General features: G+C 34.4%; 1 protein-coding gene across 1 annotated transcript in view; it reads left to right on the top strand.

Annotated features, from left to right (window-relative positions):
* Positions 1–16,273, top strand: part of LRRIQ1 (leucine rich repeats and IQ motif containing 1) — a gene marked incomplete at both ends in the record, with an annotated part of 103,694 nt that overhangs the window by 21,851 nt on the left and 65,570 nt on the right. The window contains 4 exons of the mRNA XM_082280291.1: positions 2,534–2,698; positions 9,718–10,194; positions 12,167–12,305; positions 14,684–14,803. Coding sequence (XP_082136417.1) covers positions 2,534–2,698; positions 9,718–10,194; positions 12,167–12,305; positions 14,684–14,803 — 901 coding nt within the window. The remainder of the gene's footprint in view (positions 1–2,533; positions 2,699–9,717; positions 10,195–12,166; positions 12,306–14,683; positions 14,804–16,273) is intronic.

The following is a 16,273-nucleotide window of genomic DNA, read 5'->3' as shown; positions in this document are numbered from 1 at the left end:
GTCAGAATGAATGGTTGATTTTTCCTTAGTAGTTGAAAATCAGCCTTTTTTATGCTTCAAATTTCTTTACATCAAAAATTAATAGCTCTTATAATTATGAAAGAGATGTAAGAGTAATGCTGTCATTTGTCCTTCAGTGGTGCATAGTACTGGAATAATGATCTGAAGAATCAAAGAGCTAGTCCTAGAGACTGATAGATCTCTATATAAAAAATGAACAGGGTCGAAAAGAAACTTGACATACAAAATGATATGCAGTTACCATAATTCCTGAAATGAGTAGTTATATATGTTTGTAAACCATAGGAGTAAAATTGTACATGAATAGGGGTTTTTGTGTAATTTTTTTTGCGTATTAGGCATAGTACTTGAGATGTGGCCTCACCAGTGCCAGGACAGGGGGATGATCACTGCCCTAGTCCTGCTGGCGACATTGAAACCTAAAAAACCAAAACCACCCTTATGTTTTTATCTTCCATTTGAAGATTTTTGTACAAATTTATGATTAGTAATCAAAAAACCTCAACTATTTCAAACTTTTAGTTAGAAGTGTTTGAGTAGTTTAAAAGATAGCTGTGCAAGTACATTCTTGATTGGTTTGTTTGATTTTTTTAATGAACAAACTTATTTGCACTCCCGTGGTTCCTGCAGATAATTTCATTCATAAAATTCTGTGACTGTAAGAATGTTTTAAATTTCCATCTCCATTGTTTGAATTCTCACTATTTTACAAAACTAACTGTTATTTCACTTGTAACCTGGAGAGAAAAGCTTTCTGAATTTCAGTTTAACTATGAGAACTGACACTTTAGATTGCTTAAACCAGTAGAGCTTTTATGATTAGACAAGAGATTCATTTGTCTAAAGGATTTAAAGTATGGAATACTATGAAATATGGATTTGCTGAATACAGCATTGACTGTAACTTCAGACAATATGTTCCAGTGAACTTTACATAACCCCTTGATACCAACAAAGGAATTAGTTGTAAAATTTCCCAATCAGTTTTGTACTTTCATGTCCAGCCAGCGATAACACCAACAAAAGTGAAGTAGTAAGAAATCTCTTTCTAAAAATTAAACCCTGGGATCAGTCTGAGCGCTCCTAGGGGAATATGCTTCAATGCTGTAGTGATTAATAGAGCCTCTTAAGTGACAGAATATTCACCAGGAAGTTTTCACTAAATGAAATATTGACTCAGCCATTCACCAGGAGAAACCCAGCTGGAAAAACGAGTGTTGAGATCCCACTGCTCTAAGATGCAAAACTTCCATCACTGATCAACTTTGATATGTCACTGTTTTGGTGTATGTATGGCTGTTCAGCATCAGCTTTGGTAATTTCTCTATATGTGTTCAGGAACTGTTGATCTAAACCCATAGCTTTATTCCAAGTGTACTTCAGATGGTCTTAGCCTTCATTAATGGGCAGTAGAGAAGGAGTTTTCTATTTGCAAAAACTGATGTTCTGTTCTTTTATTTGTAATATTATAGCACAGTCATAGAAACCTTCTTTGATTTTAACCTTAGTGTATGTTGTCTGAGCTGAGTAGTAGTCCTTTACTACTAGGGAATAGTCAGGGAGTTCCAAAATTTGGAAAACAATACTATCTTTGTTAATAATAGGGGGATTTACAGCCTACAGTTAGTATTCTTTCAAGAGTTTGTGTTACTTAAAACTGAGTTAATGAAAATATCGAGTGTTGATGTATTGCTTTAAATAATTTTGCAGTCTTCAAACTTTCAACAAATTTGGTCTGGTACAAGAAATACGTGAAACAAGATTGCAGTACCAGCTTACATCTCTTAATAACATAAACCAGACCGCATTGATGATACATTTGAATTTTTTTTTTTTTTTTGAAAGTTTCTTGTACATTTTTTTTCTTACATCAGTGGCCACAGCTGTCCTTTCTATAGCAAGGAAATGTCATCTTTGCTCTCAGTCCTTTCGCTGATCTGAATTCAGTATTTCAAAAGTAGATATTTTTTCCTGTCAGGCATATGGAATAGCATGTCAGTATATCTGGTATATGCAAATGGTAAAGGGAGTAGACTTGGCAAAGTTTAGTATTTTGTGCAGTTTTAAAGTTTAAATTTTTTGATGTGTCAACAAAATCAGTACTGTATCTTAATGCTGTGACTTAGTTTGCTATGTTGCCTACTAATCAAATGCATTACAGGTGCCTATGCACAAGTGTGTCAAATTTTCCCATTAAGGTTTGTATAGGTAAAAATTCTAGCTCTAGTGGTCTGAGTCTGCTGCCATTGGCTTTCTTGGTGCCAGTATTTCAGCAGTGCTCTTTATACCAACATAGTATTAAGAAGTCTTGCTATGTCCTGTGTTTTATTCTTTATTTTATTGTTAAGTATAAATTCTTACTAAATATGTTAACATATGAAATAAGGACAAATACATACAAATATTTAGAGAACTGTCTTCATGATCTGTATTGTTATATTGTATCAAAAAAATGGGTGGTTTAGCATAAGTATTTTTTCAAAGAACTAATTGTGATTTTTCTTTTCCTAAGGTCTTCCTTGTTGGAGGTCCTTCCTAGTTTACAGTTGCTTGATGGTGAAATCTTAACCCATCAGACTGAAAAAATCAAAGCATCTGAATTAGGAACTTTTCTGGAACTTTGTCAAGCTCAAATTGAAGAAAATATTCAACTGAAAAAAAAGGCTGCTCAATTGGAGTATGTATTTATGTTAATATAAATTGCATTCAGAAATATTTTTTCATGTATTGTTACTCAAGTTCTTGTTGACTTAGGAATTTTACTTACATTTTTTTGCTTAGAAATTTATTAGGATAAGAAAGAGATTAGAATCATGGACTTCAAAGGAAAATCTGTTTTAGACAGATACTAAGTTATGAGGGCCTTGAGTTTTGTTTCTTAAAGTTTGAGAAAACAGGTGATTCAAAACCTGCAGTTAGTAGTAACTGAATGAATTCATACACTCAACTACAGTACAGTGTTATGCAGGAATAATAGCTTAAATCCTGAAAGTTGTATAATCATATTATCATGATTTCCAACTTTAACTTAATCAATCTAATATGGCTGTTGGTACAATATACTCTATTTTTCTTTCTCCATTTTTTTCCATGTGTATGTTATTCACATTCTAAATAATTGCAAAGGATTTGACCTCTTTTCTCTTAAGGTAGTGAATCAGATGGGTCTGTTTACAGGTCTTTAATTTTGTCATACTTGCTACCTATATCACTATTACCATGGTTAGTTGTTCAGTAACTTCAGCTTAGACCATGCAAGTGGTAATTTATCACTTAAAAATGCTATGCTTTAATTGTTTTGTAATATCTAAATATCTCAAACTTCTCATTTCTGCACGTGGTAATATTGAATGGTTTTTCCTTTTGTAGATGCTTTTCATTTCCTAGCAGGTTCACAATATCCTTGTAGTCCTTTGAATATCCAACTCACATTTTAATTTTTGGAAAAGTAGTTTTCTTGATTCTGCCAGGTGCTGAACATTATCCCAGAGCCAGTGAAACATGGTGTTTTACAGTGTTTTAGTCTGAACTTTGCCTTGTATACTTTGTTGGTTCAGGAAAAGTATGCCCTTTTTTTCAGAATCTGGCTATTTTGTGTTTGCACGTAAGCCTGTATATCCATGGTATCTTGTTACTAGCTAACAGTTTATTCCATTGCTGTATTATTACAGCTTTTACTAAGATGCAATAAAATCTTCATAGCTCAGAACCGGATTACCTTGAAAAGAGGTTTGTATTAATGATTAGATAGGAATTAGTTGGGTGAAATTATATAGTGCAGTTCTCCATGAGAGATGTAATGTGTAAGTGACTCCTAAAAGTCATATGTTTCTCCATTAAACTGTCAAGATATGTCTTCTCCACTTCTGTGATTTTTGGCTTCTGATTTGCAGGTGGGAAGCTGATATTTCCTAATCTATTTACCATTGTGAAATGGTGTTCTTTCCTTCCTTTTTCATAAAAGAAAATAAAGCTCTCCTCTTCTGTGGTTGAGAAGATTTTTCCATGTCTGATATTTAGACATTTCATCATTATCCTTTTCCAGAAAAAATGCCAGTTTATAATTAGTATATGACTTGTGAGCAAACTCTAGTAGAATCTAAGGACCTAGCTTTCATATACATTTCTGCAGGATGGTAAAAAATGGGAGGGAAAGATGATATTCCTAAAATTTAATGGGTTTTTGTATTCTACATGAATGGACATAAGAAAGATAAATAAGAAACTTGTTGGGTAGTCAGTCTCAGACCATCCATTAATTATGAATAGTTACTGGCTCATGCTATTTTCTGAAAGCTGACTTGTACTTCTAACATCTTTTAGCAAAGACTGGGAGCGGGAGATGGTGGAGTGCACACTTACTGTGCTTGCAGACCACAAGTGTTCAAAGGCAATTGTTCACGTGCCTGAGGGGACGACTACCAGTCAGACATAGGCAAGATGGGAGGGCAGGTCAACAGGAACCTTGTAAATTCAACAAGGACAAGTGCAAAGTTCTTTACCAAGGAAGGAGGTAAAGAGAGGAGGCCTTCTGCCCACTCCTTGCTGAGTGGAAGAGAGAAGGCTTTGACTTTGTCAAAGCACCGTTCAGCAAAACATTAGTGTTTTATCAGTACAGTTGCGGTCACAAATCTAAACCACAGCATTATATTCTCTGTAATGAGAATTTATTCATTCCAGCCAGAGATAGTACAACTGGACATTAAGAAAAACCTTTTCAGGGTGGGACAGTGATAAATTGCAATAGGCTGCCCAGAGTGGTTGTGCGGTCCTGTTCTTGGAGTTTTTCAAGACCTGACTGGATAAAACCCTGAGCAGGCTGGTCTGATTTGAGAGCTAACCCAGCTTTGAAGCAGAAGGTTGGACTAGAGACCTCCTGAGGTCCCTTCAATTGAGAATTTTCCTATGATTCTATGTAAATTTTGAAAGGGAAATGTTTGAAAGAGCCTGCAGATGTTTGAGAAGAACAAGGTGGAAAGAGGTGATTATGTAAACATCTTTCTTGAATTTGTGGGTTTGGGTGAAGGGAGGGCAGGGAGTGTGGAGGAGGGAGGGTTGTGTATTTTTTAAGATTTTGAGAATTCATTCATGATCTTTTAATTTGGTAACTTTGACATGATTGAAGCAAGTTGTATCAAATTTAGTCTTAAAATTAATTTCTTCTGTGTTAAAGCCATCTATCTTTTATTTTGACTGAAGTAAAATTTATGGATGACTTGAAAACTGTTGCAAACTGCAGTTCATAAAAGGAACTCTAAACAACTTGTTTGTATATAAACCTTAGCAGCATAGCTATTATATGTACATATTGCAATACTTTGAATTAATGTGACATTGCTAAAGAACAGGCCAACAATAGAGCAAATGTCTCTCTGTTTCACATCTTGCTAAGTTATGAGCCCCTGTAGGTGCGACCTCAAGTATGTAAGCTGCCAAAAGTAATCACTGCTTCCTTCCCTAATCTGTTTCCTGCACCACTGCTGCCCAGTTAAATTCTTTGTGCTGTTTCTTCCCAAAACTTCTTTGTTGTTGCCATGCTTAAGAATAAAAGTTATTTTAAAATTGAATTTCTCTATTCTAGTAAATGTTTTCTGTCACATAATCTTTAGATTACTTGGAATGAGTTATCATGTAAAAAAATAATATGACACTTAAGGCTGCAGCAATTTTTATTCAGTCATCAGATGTGCAGTTTTCTGGCTAGTGGAACTTGAATTTTAGAAGTGCTGTATGTATATTACAGTGAAAATGACAGGAATTTCATAAATGGTGTTGTGAGGAGAAAATATGTCTAAAGTGACCTGTTTCATGTGTTTGGAAGGGACTTTTGTAAGCTGCAGTTGAACATCAGTAGTGATGTTCAACAGAAGTTTCCCTGAAGACATTAGATTATACCCTACACTATTGCAAACAAAAGCTCACATAAATTGAGGTGTACTATTTGAACATTCTGTGTATTATAATTATGAAAATCACAGTAGAGCCACAAAGGGAAAAACATGATATTAAGCAAGGTTTTACCTAGCACACAAACTAGGATAGGAAGGAGTAGAATATTGATTATGATTTAGCTGCAAGGGCCAGGAGAAAACTGCCATTCCCGATCAGAACTGTCTTGTTTCTTCCAAGCCTGTCTCTTTTGCCTCTGAGAGATTTGTTCTACTGACTTTTCCAGATTTACTGTCTCATTCTGACAAAATTATGCTCTTTGAATAACCAGGCAGCCATTGCAGGTGTGATTGCAGTATAAAAATCTATACAAAATGTGTCAGCTCTACAAGCAAGCCTCTGCTACCACTTTAAATTTCTTAAGTAGCAACATTTTTGCTGATATAAACTCCATTGGAAAGCCTTTAAGCATGAATAATTTGTCCTTTTCCATATCTGTTGAGTCAGCCTGTGCATGGATCCTTACACTTCCTAGCTGCTGCCAGTGGGGTTTACTCCTCCCCACCTCTACTCCTCCCTTGCCGAACACTGCATGGGAATTGAGCAGGGTTTGGTCTAAATTAACCAGGACAGCGATGGATACTCTTTCTGGATTGATGTGAGGACTGAAGTTGTAACAGTCATTAATAAATGCTTGACTTAAATTTCCTGACTTAATTTTTTTAGATTAAAATCTGATTCTAATGCTTTTAACTTTCCTCAAGGTGCCTGGAAGATGCTAGCACAAATAGAGAGGTATCTGGTAAAAAAAAAAAAAAAAAGCTACAGGTAGCTTTTTGCTCTTAATATCTTTTTGTGAAAATAATATCTTGGTCTTTTATATCAGAGCCACTAGTCTAGCACATTTGTACAGTAACACAAGACTCATCCCTTGCTCTTCTGGCTTATTATCCCTTTCTCGCACTGCAGGAGCAGTGGTTATGCTTTGTGGTTATGCTAAAATTTGCATATGGCATAAATCAGTTTCACTTGTTATGATCAAAATAAAGCCATGGGTAGCCAGGCAGCAACTGAACGTGAAGGAATATGCTGGTCAAAGCTGGAAGCCATAAAACTTCTTTTGTAGCAAGGCCACCATATTAATCTGCATTTCACTACATACTAAGCAGACAGACACTGTGGATACTGGTGTTTCCATAGGATAGTTCCATTTCTTGTTTTGTCTAGATGCTAATTTATGCTTAAAACCTTGGTCATATCTTAACCAAGAAGCAATTCCAGGTGTAGTGTGACCAGACCCCTTGACCGATAATGCTGGAAAAGGTCTGAAAGGCAAACAGTGAATTTACATTAATTGAAAAGGAAATATTGTGGTATCAAAGATCTTAATAATGTCATATTTCTTACTTAGTCTTCACTCTTTCTTTGTATGGGTTTTTTATCATTAAAGAGGTAAACCAATCCTGCATATTTTCCATTACAGCAGCTTCCTTTCTGTGATTTGAATAAGCAATCTTCAGCAGCATGTCTCTTGTATCAAGAATGCTGTGCTATTGAGACACTAAGTAGCAGTGCATTGATAGGATGCCTGATATCCCTGTTCACTTAAGGAAACCACCAAGCTGAGACCTCGTACTCAGGCCCTGATGTAGCAGTTGTTGTCTGTGCACTGGAGCTTTACATTCGCAGGAGAACCTCAAACAAACTTACCAGGCCACTTCACTGCACATAAGTCTCTGACATATCACTTCAACTTCCTTTGTAGTTTCTTTAAACTTAAGCAAATCTGACTGCCTAAATCGCAAAACCACTGATACTGAGGGCAACCTAAAAATCCTGCAAAATTGAAGTATAGTTGTGGATTGCTGGGAAATGTATGGGAGAGGGTGCATGCCCACAGTGACAAGATGGTATTTTGCAGACACTGCTTGGAAAAACTGCCCAAAAAGCAGCCTCTGTGAAAAAACTAACACACGATCCCTGGTCACCACAAAATTACTCCCTGCCTGAATTTTCATTTCCTCAGTCTCCCCTTTCATTTCTGCTTGAGCATTCATAGCCACTGGAAGGATGAAACAGCTGCTTGAGATACCTCTACATCTGTCAAAGGGGAGGATTCACTGTTATGGTGGTTTGTTTTTGTTTCTTTCTGGGTTTTTTTGACCATGAACAAGGATACTCAGGTTATGCTTTTCATGCAAAAGTTTATTTTGCTCAATGTATAAAGCATTCTGGGGTTTTCTGCAATATTTTTATTTTTGTAAGCAAATAAACCAACAAAATAAAGCAAAGAAAAGGAAAAAACCAGGTAGGAATAGATTTTTTTCCCATATTTTTCTTTTTTTTTGTCTTCTCATATTATGTTTTGTAGAAATTTGGTAATGATCTTTTACCAAACTTATCTTTTTTAAATACTTGGACTAATTCAATATATTTAACTAAAGTGTTTTACTAATGCTTTAAGTATTTTTTGTTAAAGAAATTGATATTCTTGCTATGTAGTATCTTAGATATGTAGTATCTTAGATCCTTAAACAAATCTATAGATTGGTCTAAATATCTTTAGGACTTGTCATATGTGTGGACTTAACAGGCATAGGAGCAATGTTGTGTAGTGGACAATCAAATGTGCTGCTGTTACACAGTGAGTTTTGTGCTTAAACTGTGTGGATCAATTTAGCCATTCAGATTTTGTCCAATAGCACTGAAGTTGCACTAGCAGAGGAAGAGTTGGTATATTTTTTAACTCTTGTAAGATTTGCTTGATTATGTTCTTAAAAATCTAAAATAATCTTAGTTGAACTTTACTAGAGTATATAATTATAATGGTAAACAGTCCCTAATAAAACCTTATAAAAACTTCACCTTTAGAGAATGATGAACAGGAAGGAAAATTCTGTTATTCTAACTATAATTTTAGGACCTAATTTTTCCAGACTAACAAGAAAATTGATCTTATTTCTACTTTTTCTCTTGGATTGCTGACCTAGAATTGACTTTGTGCTCCTCTGAAATTAGCACCAGATTACAGATCTCTGCATCTATCTATATTATTAAAGGAAAATGTTTTCATGATTCCAGAAATACCTGCTACCTAATAAAATGGACAAACACCATCCAAAGTACAGACAGCCATCTGAATCTGTAGCAATTAGTTCATATTTACTCTTACTTATCCTCATCGTTTAGATAGAGTAACACAAAGAACAAAGCCAGACTTCATAGATTAGTGTTGCTTCAGTCTAGCACTTTCCCTTATATTGATAAAAACTTCCGTACTTAAAAGTTTGTGTTTTCCTGAATTTTCTTTAGACATTGTGGTTTGTTGCTTTGAATCTAAGTTTGAGTTTTGTTGCTTTAGTTCTTATCTAAATTTTAAAATTACTGTTATTTTTATATGAGCTCTCATAGTTCCCTGGTAAAATTGGATTATTATGGCAAAATTGCCTCAAATCCTCTAAAAATTTGGGCTTCACATGCCACTTACCACACAGAAAATTAATAGTGAAATGCATGCCCTAATGCCTATTTTAAAAAGACTGAAAACTTTATATAAAAAAATACAGTCTAAAATCAGAAATATGTGTGATTATATTTTAAATATGTCCAAAAAAAAGACAAATGCTATCAAGATTTATAATTACTGAAACTGGATTTCCAGTCAGAGTAATTGCTCTTTGCTGTAAGAATATGGAAACATGTAAGAATACTTGAAAATACAAGCTATTTTAGAAAATAATAGGGGAAAAATTTTTAAAGCATTCTAACAGTCAGACAGATAAAAACTTTTTTTTCTTTTTTTTTCAGAATTACCTCTTCTATTGATTCTGCACTGGGACAATGCTGGTATTTTAATCAGCTGATGAAACTTAGTATTAAACATCGATATGTACATGAGTACGGTGAACTAAACATTACTGACAGAGATGGACCAGGAGCGCTTCAAAATCATTTAAAACAAACATCCACTGGCTGCCTACAGGAAAATAACCTCTTTATCATGGGTGTGACAGAAAATAAACAGGTCTTGTTGGATCCTTCCAAAAGATGGATTACTACTGGCGATATTCAGGCCACATTCATTAACTCCTCCATACCTGTGCACCAGAAGGAAAATAGAGGAGATCAGAGAGTGAAGCAGAAGAGCACAGAATCTTGTATTAATTACAGTGGGGAGAGCAAAGGCAACAATAATATGTCAAGCCAACTCACTTTGCAACAGGCAGTGATAGTAGCAAGTGATACGGGAAGAAATCTCCAGCACTTTGGGAATGGTACAGAAAGGTAAGGCGGATGTCAGGTTGCTTTCAAATCAGTTATATAGATAGAAAATAGAAGTGAGGATTTCTTGTTTAAAACAGAGGCACAGAATTTGTAAGATAATATTTTTAAGTTTATTAGACAATAAAGAGTTATATTAAGGTGTTGCCTACTAGGCTTCCATATTAACAATTAATAATCCTTTGTGATATTCTCCCAGTTGGTATATTAGGATATAGATATTTATGTACTTCAAATAATGTTAGGACACCAATTCAATGGCACATACAGAGTTAGGAATGCAAATGCCAAATGTTTTGCAGAAACTTTGGAGGAGATTAACTAGAAGCTAGTGTAAGGGCTTTTTACCAAAATTATTCATTAGACATTCAAGATTAATCTGTGTAGACTTTATAGGCAGTACTGTTTAGAAGGCAGGTGGAAAAATTGCTTGAGTCTACCATCCTACTTCCTTGATTTAGGCCAGTCTCCTGCTGTTGTGATGACTGAAGAGCTAATGGCCTGCCCTGCTTTTGGTACTCCTCCAACATGCCTTAACCTGCTTCTTAAAAGTAGAGGCAGGGGTGAGAGGCCAGTTCAGCTTGTTCTGTGCCCCCAGATTTTCTCCTGCATGAAACAGACTGGTATATTACCACTTTGGAATGTGTTTGCTGCTGATTTGTATGGTTCTGGATTTACAGACGGGAAACAGAAGCTGATTTTTTTTGCAGTAAATCGTCAAGAATTGAGTTAAAATTTCATAAGAATTCAGTTTCAAAAGCAGATCTCCTGAGAACAATATGAAAAGCAAGCATGGCAGGTGTGCTTCTTTGAGCTGTTTAGGCTTATGGTAAATAGAAAACAGGGCTTAGTAGGTACTTAAGGCACTAATAATTGTCATAAAATTTATGACTAAGGAAGACCATGCAATTCATGATCACCTCTCAGCAAGCTGAAAGCAAGAATACAGTAGTCTATTGCATAAGATGAATACTTCAAAAAAATTTTGAAATTGTTCATTTAGTTTTTAGTTAATGTTTTAAATGAATTCTGTAAGTGGTTTTGGAGAGTTCTCTTCAAAACAGAATGCAAAAAATTTTTTATCTTTGTCTTGACCTCTTAAGTGTATTTTTTTTTTTTGTTTTTTTTTTTGCTGACTAGTACTCCTCTGTTTAAATAGATGCACTGCACAAGGAAAGAAATTACATAAAGATTGGGGGAAATTTAGATGTTTTTTCTTTAATCCACTATCCAATTGAAATGAGTATTTTGTGGAGAAAAGGATTCCAAGACAGTAGAGTCATAATCCAGAGCTGACAATGTACTTTTTCTCCATGAGTATGAATTAGTTGAACATCCATTTAGAAATCTGAATCTAAATAGAGATCTAAATAGTCTGTACTTAGTGCTTGTTAAAAAATGAGCAAATTAGAAAATGTAGACATATAACCAGTGGTCAGTAGTCTTAAATTGAAGTCTAAAAGCAGGCAAAAGATGAAATTCCACGTTCTGTGTTTTTCCTGTCAGCTCCATTGGAAATACCTGTTTCATGCAGTTTTCAGTATTTATCCCTCTTTAGTGCTTGGTGTTTGTTTCTTTGGGGTTTTTTTGTTGGGTTTTCTTTTTATTTTTTTTTAATATGGTCAGTGTAAATAAGTAGACCCCTCCAATAATTTATTCAGTCATTGTTACACCACTTCTGCTCCTAACCCCTCCTTTGAGGACTCTTCCTCTGCAGTGATTCTTCACAGAACAGGGCCCAGTGGAGATTAGTCCTTAGATGGTTGTATTTCAGAAGTTATGTCATGTGAATATCCTCCAGTGTTTCTGAACATATATGTCATTTCTGGATTGTAATTTCTTGTTTAGTGGCACAGCTTTTCATTTGCCTCAAAGCACAGTGCTATATGTTTCATGGTTAAAGTTTGGCAGATATGATAATCCAGTTGTATTGGTGAGGCTATGTGAGTCATAAAGGTATTTATTTCTCCATGAGACTACATATGGCAGCATCCTTGATCCAGTCCTTCTGGAGGCAGTACCAGACTCAGAGGAAAAATAAATGCAATAAAACAGAAAATCATCAGTTTATAGAAACTTTGAGACAGAAACATGAAGCTGCCACAGTAATCCAGGTTGGTTTATGGTATTTTCTTTACTTATTTTGTATAACAAAATTGTGTAACAATAACAAAAAAATATTTATAATTTTGTGTACTTGTCATCTTCTATTTTTGCTTATTATTTTATTAATAGTTTCATAATGAAACATTTTTTGTTTTATTTAATCAGTATAAGCTTGATGTTTATGAAAGAGATACTTCTTTGCAAAAAGTTGTATAGAAACATAAAAATATTTTCCCTTTTTTCACCAAGTATTTCCCTGAATTATTTTTACTTGATTTAATTCTAATATTATGCTCAAGAGATCCTATGCCCGTGTTCTTACTGGGGCCATTCTATGCTATGAAACTAATTCATCGTGTCTGATGTGTATGTGACTAAATAATCTTCCTGCCTCTTCTATACTACCTATCCATTTCTTTCTTTCTCTTCCCATCTCCAAAACTCAGGATTGCTTTATCTGCATTGTTCTTGGGAACAGACTGTGGCCTAGTCTGTCCTAGGGTAGATACTGAGCTAATAGCAATTAAACAGAATGTATTACTATGGGCAAGAGTTGAAGTCCATACCTTGACTCTGTTTAGTTTGGCAACCAGATATAGTATTTGCCTGCCAAATTGCCAAGGTTCATGGGGTTTTTTTCTACATTTTGAAGCAAATCAACTCTTTTGATTTCATTTTCCAAGTTAACTTGGAAACATTCCATACAGTAAGTTTTACATTAAAATTTCAAAAGTGACAAAGTGATTTAGAAGCAAAAATTTGTTATTGAGGTTTATTGTGTAGCTAGCATGTTAATAATTAATTTCCATAAACTTATTTAATCAATTTTTGAGCTTACTTATGTATTTGACCTCTACTATATATTAAAGTGGTGAGTTTAATAAATTTATGTAGTGATTAATATGTGCTTCCTTTCATTTATTTCAAACATGATAATTCCCAAAGTGAGTGTGAAAATAAGAGTCTTTTATTATTTATCTTCTGTGCATATTACAGATTTTTAGATCTCTCATACATCCATCTTTACATGCACTTCTTGAAAATAAAATTTTAGTCTGTTTAGTCTCTTCACATTTCTCTGTAATTCTTTTTATCTTATTGTCCCTCTCTGAACCTTTACCACAATCAGTTACAATCTTTTTTAAAGAAGCAACAAGAACTGAATTTTATAGGCAGATATAAAATGAATTTGTACAGAATCATGACTCAGCACTGACCTGGTGCTTTCACAGGTCTGTGTTAGCAGCTGCCTTACAATTTAGCTTTCTGCATATATCATTAGGATTGCTTTTCTCCTTTGAATCTGTAAGAACTAACTGTCTTTGTTGAATGAAATATATTTGTCATTTGATCACTCAGTAATATCAGGATATTTTATCCGGATGCTTATGAAGGTCTGTAGGAAAATAACAACAATGAAATGATAAGAAAGCAGTTCTAATGCATTTAATCATTTTATAATAATTAGGAATTATGTGTATAAAATAGTAACATATTCAATAATTTATGTGGTTAGACAAACTTTTTCTAAAAATTAATAATCTAGATGTTAAACCAGAATATGAGATTTACCCTTCCTATTTCAGTGCCTTCATTGCAGAGCCGTTAGATATGTACAACACCACTTCTTTCATGACAGTGAGAATTTTTTGCATGGTGTTTTAAACACTTGGGGCATCTTGAATTCTAATGATGCCAAATACTGATTTGGGGGGAAATTGCTGTTTTGAATGTAGTTTTCTTAATTCCGACTATCTCATTTTGATCTCTGACGTGTTTTTGCTGCATATGATTCTATGCTTGGCATGTGTTCCTAACACCCTTCCTTGTTTTCTAGCACTTTAATTCCTAATGTGCTCCTTTGTCTTAGACATGATTATGCTGCTAATATTTTTTTTAAAATAAAGGTATTAGACAGTTAAGAAAGAGTAACTGACCTAGGTCAATTACATCAGATGTCTCCAAGAATTGCTACTTGTAAAGTATAAGACATTTAGTACAACTGTATTTTTATTCTCAGTAATTTGAAAGTTGACACTCAGGTTTTTCTTATGTAGCCTTTCCTTTCAGTTTATAATAGTCCCTGAAGGAATTGTCAAATAATTAATTAGTTGACCTCTACTTTTTAGAGGTTTGTAGTTGAGGGAGTTGCAGGATTCCTTTCTGCTTACTTGTGGAGAGCCTCTTGAGTACTCTAAGCTTTAGACATATTCTGGCATTTAATTTGTCTTGTAGTTTTAAATGTCACATAAAGTTCAAAAAACAGATCATTGAGCTATTAAACAAAGGCCCAAGATGTTTTATCTTCCTAATGGGATAACATAGAGAATCTGGATTTGGGTTTGATCTATGGCTAAGTATAACATGCTTTGAATTTTTTGTTTAGGCATTTTGGAAGGGTTTTCTTTTGCGAAAGAAACTGGCCAGTGCTCTTGCAGATGTTACAAGTGATGAAGTGGAGGATGAATATGAGGAGATAAATGTGGACGCTTTCACGTTTTCTGAAGTAAGCATAGTAATTAGCATAAAAGCTTCACTATTCTTCTTAAGCAATCATGTTGGTGTTGGAAATAAAAGAAATGGAAAGCACTACCAAGGCTAGAATTAAGACTTTGGATGTCCAGAAATAAAGAAACATTTCTTATATACAGCTGATTTAAATGTGTTTGTCTTGGATTAACTGCTTCCTGCTCTTTGAGATGCTCTGGTAGTTACTGTGCTATTAATGTCTCACCCACTGTAGAACCCCATATATTTTTACAGCTAAAGGGCAATCAAATGAAAATAAGGAAACAGTTCCTTTTGTTCCAAAGTTTTTATCTTTTTAGTATTTTAGTAGCAAATTATAATGTCAGCAATATTTTAATGTGTATTTTTTTCATTTTCATGACAGAATGAGAACAATTTAGAAAGTACTGCAACACTGAATGTCAGCTATATTCCAGTAAAAAGAACGTATCCCCAAAGCAAGAGGTGAAGCAGGGTTATTATCTTATGTGTAGTGTGCTAAAAAGATCACACAAGTTCAATTATAGTAGTAAGTTATGAAGAGAAGCATGGTTAAACCAGAAAAGAACCCCAAACCCCACATTCAGCAGCTCTGTTCTGCACAATAACCAGAAATTATTACTAGTTATTTTTACAAGTTATATAGAGTTTAAAATGCTCTTTCAGTTTCAAAAGGATTGAAATTGGATCAGAAGTTTCCATTCTAAGAAATAAAAATAGGCTCCAGAGGAATTTGAGGAATAGCATCATGTTCAAGGCTGAATTTAGCTATACTTAGGTAAAAAATAAAAATGTCTATGGGATCAATATTGCCATTCAGTAAACAAGAAAAAGAATCTTTAAAGAAATTTTTTCTTTATAGCCTCAAAAGACAGTGTATATGGGAAATTCTAGACCCAGTATGCATAGTAAATAGTAAGGCAGCTGTGGTGACAAATACATCTATGTATTTGTCTGGAGAACTGCTTTCTCTACTTGTTCACATTCATTGGCTGCCTTTTTTTTTTTTTTTTTTAATGCTTTCAGGTAAAGCAAAGAAAACTGACAGCAATGTGGCCATTTGAGACCTAAGAGGATATGACTAAGATTTTTTATCATGAACCCTTGTCTCTGAATGTGCTTTTTCAGCTGCTGTGTCTTTGCAAGAGCCATTTATCAACATTCAACTGTAATTTTGCAAAAGAGATATATGCAATAGCCCTGCTACTGGCAAGACCAGGTCCCATTTATAATCTGGTGTTTGCACGGATCTTAGAGAGTTATGAAATCAAGTATGTTGTTGGTTGTTGCAATGCAGTTTACAGTTGATCAGTCTTTGGTCATCTGATATCAAGCTTCTTTTGCCAGCTCCTCCCCACAGAAAATAGCTGGGCTTTCTATGAAATTATTACCAATGAGTTGATGACTTAGGGCAATTTTATTTTTTTCTTCTCCTTTTCAGCAACTTTAAGGTACATTTTCAGAATTA

The sequence above is a fragment of the Coloeus monedula genome, assembly GCF_965178545.1.
Source record: "Coloeus monedula genome assembly, chromosome: 4".
Classification (NCBI taxonomy): domain Eukaryota; kingdom Metazoa; phylum Chordata; class Aves; order Passeriformes; family Corvidae; genus Coloeus; species Coloeus monedula.
Note: the sequence above shows the minus strand (reverse complement) of the source record. Positions and strands in the feature narration are given on the sequence as shown.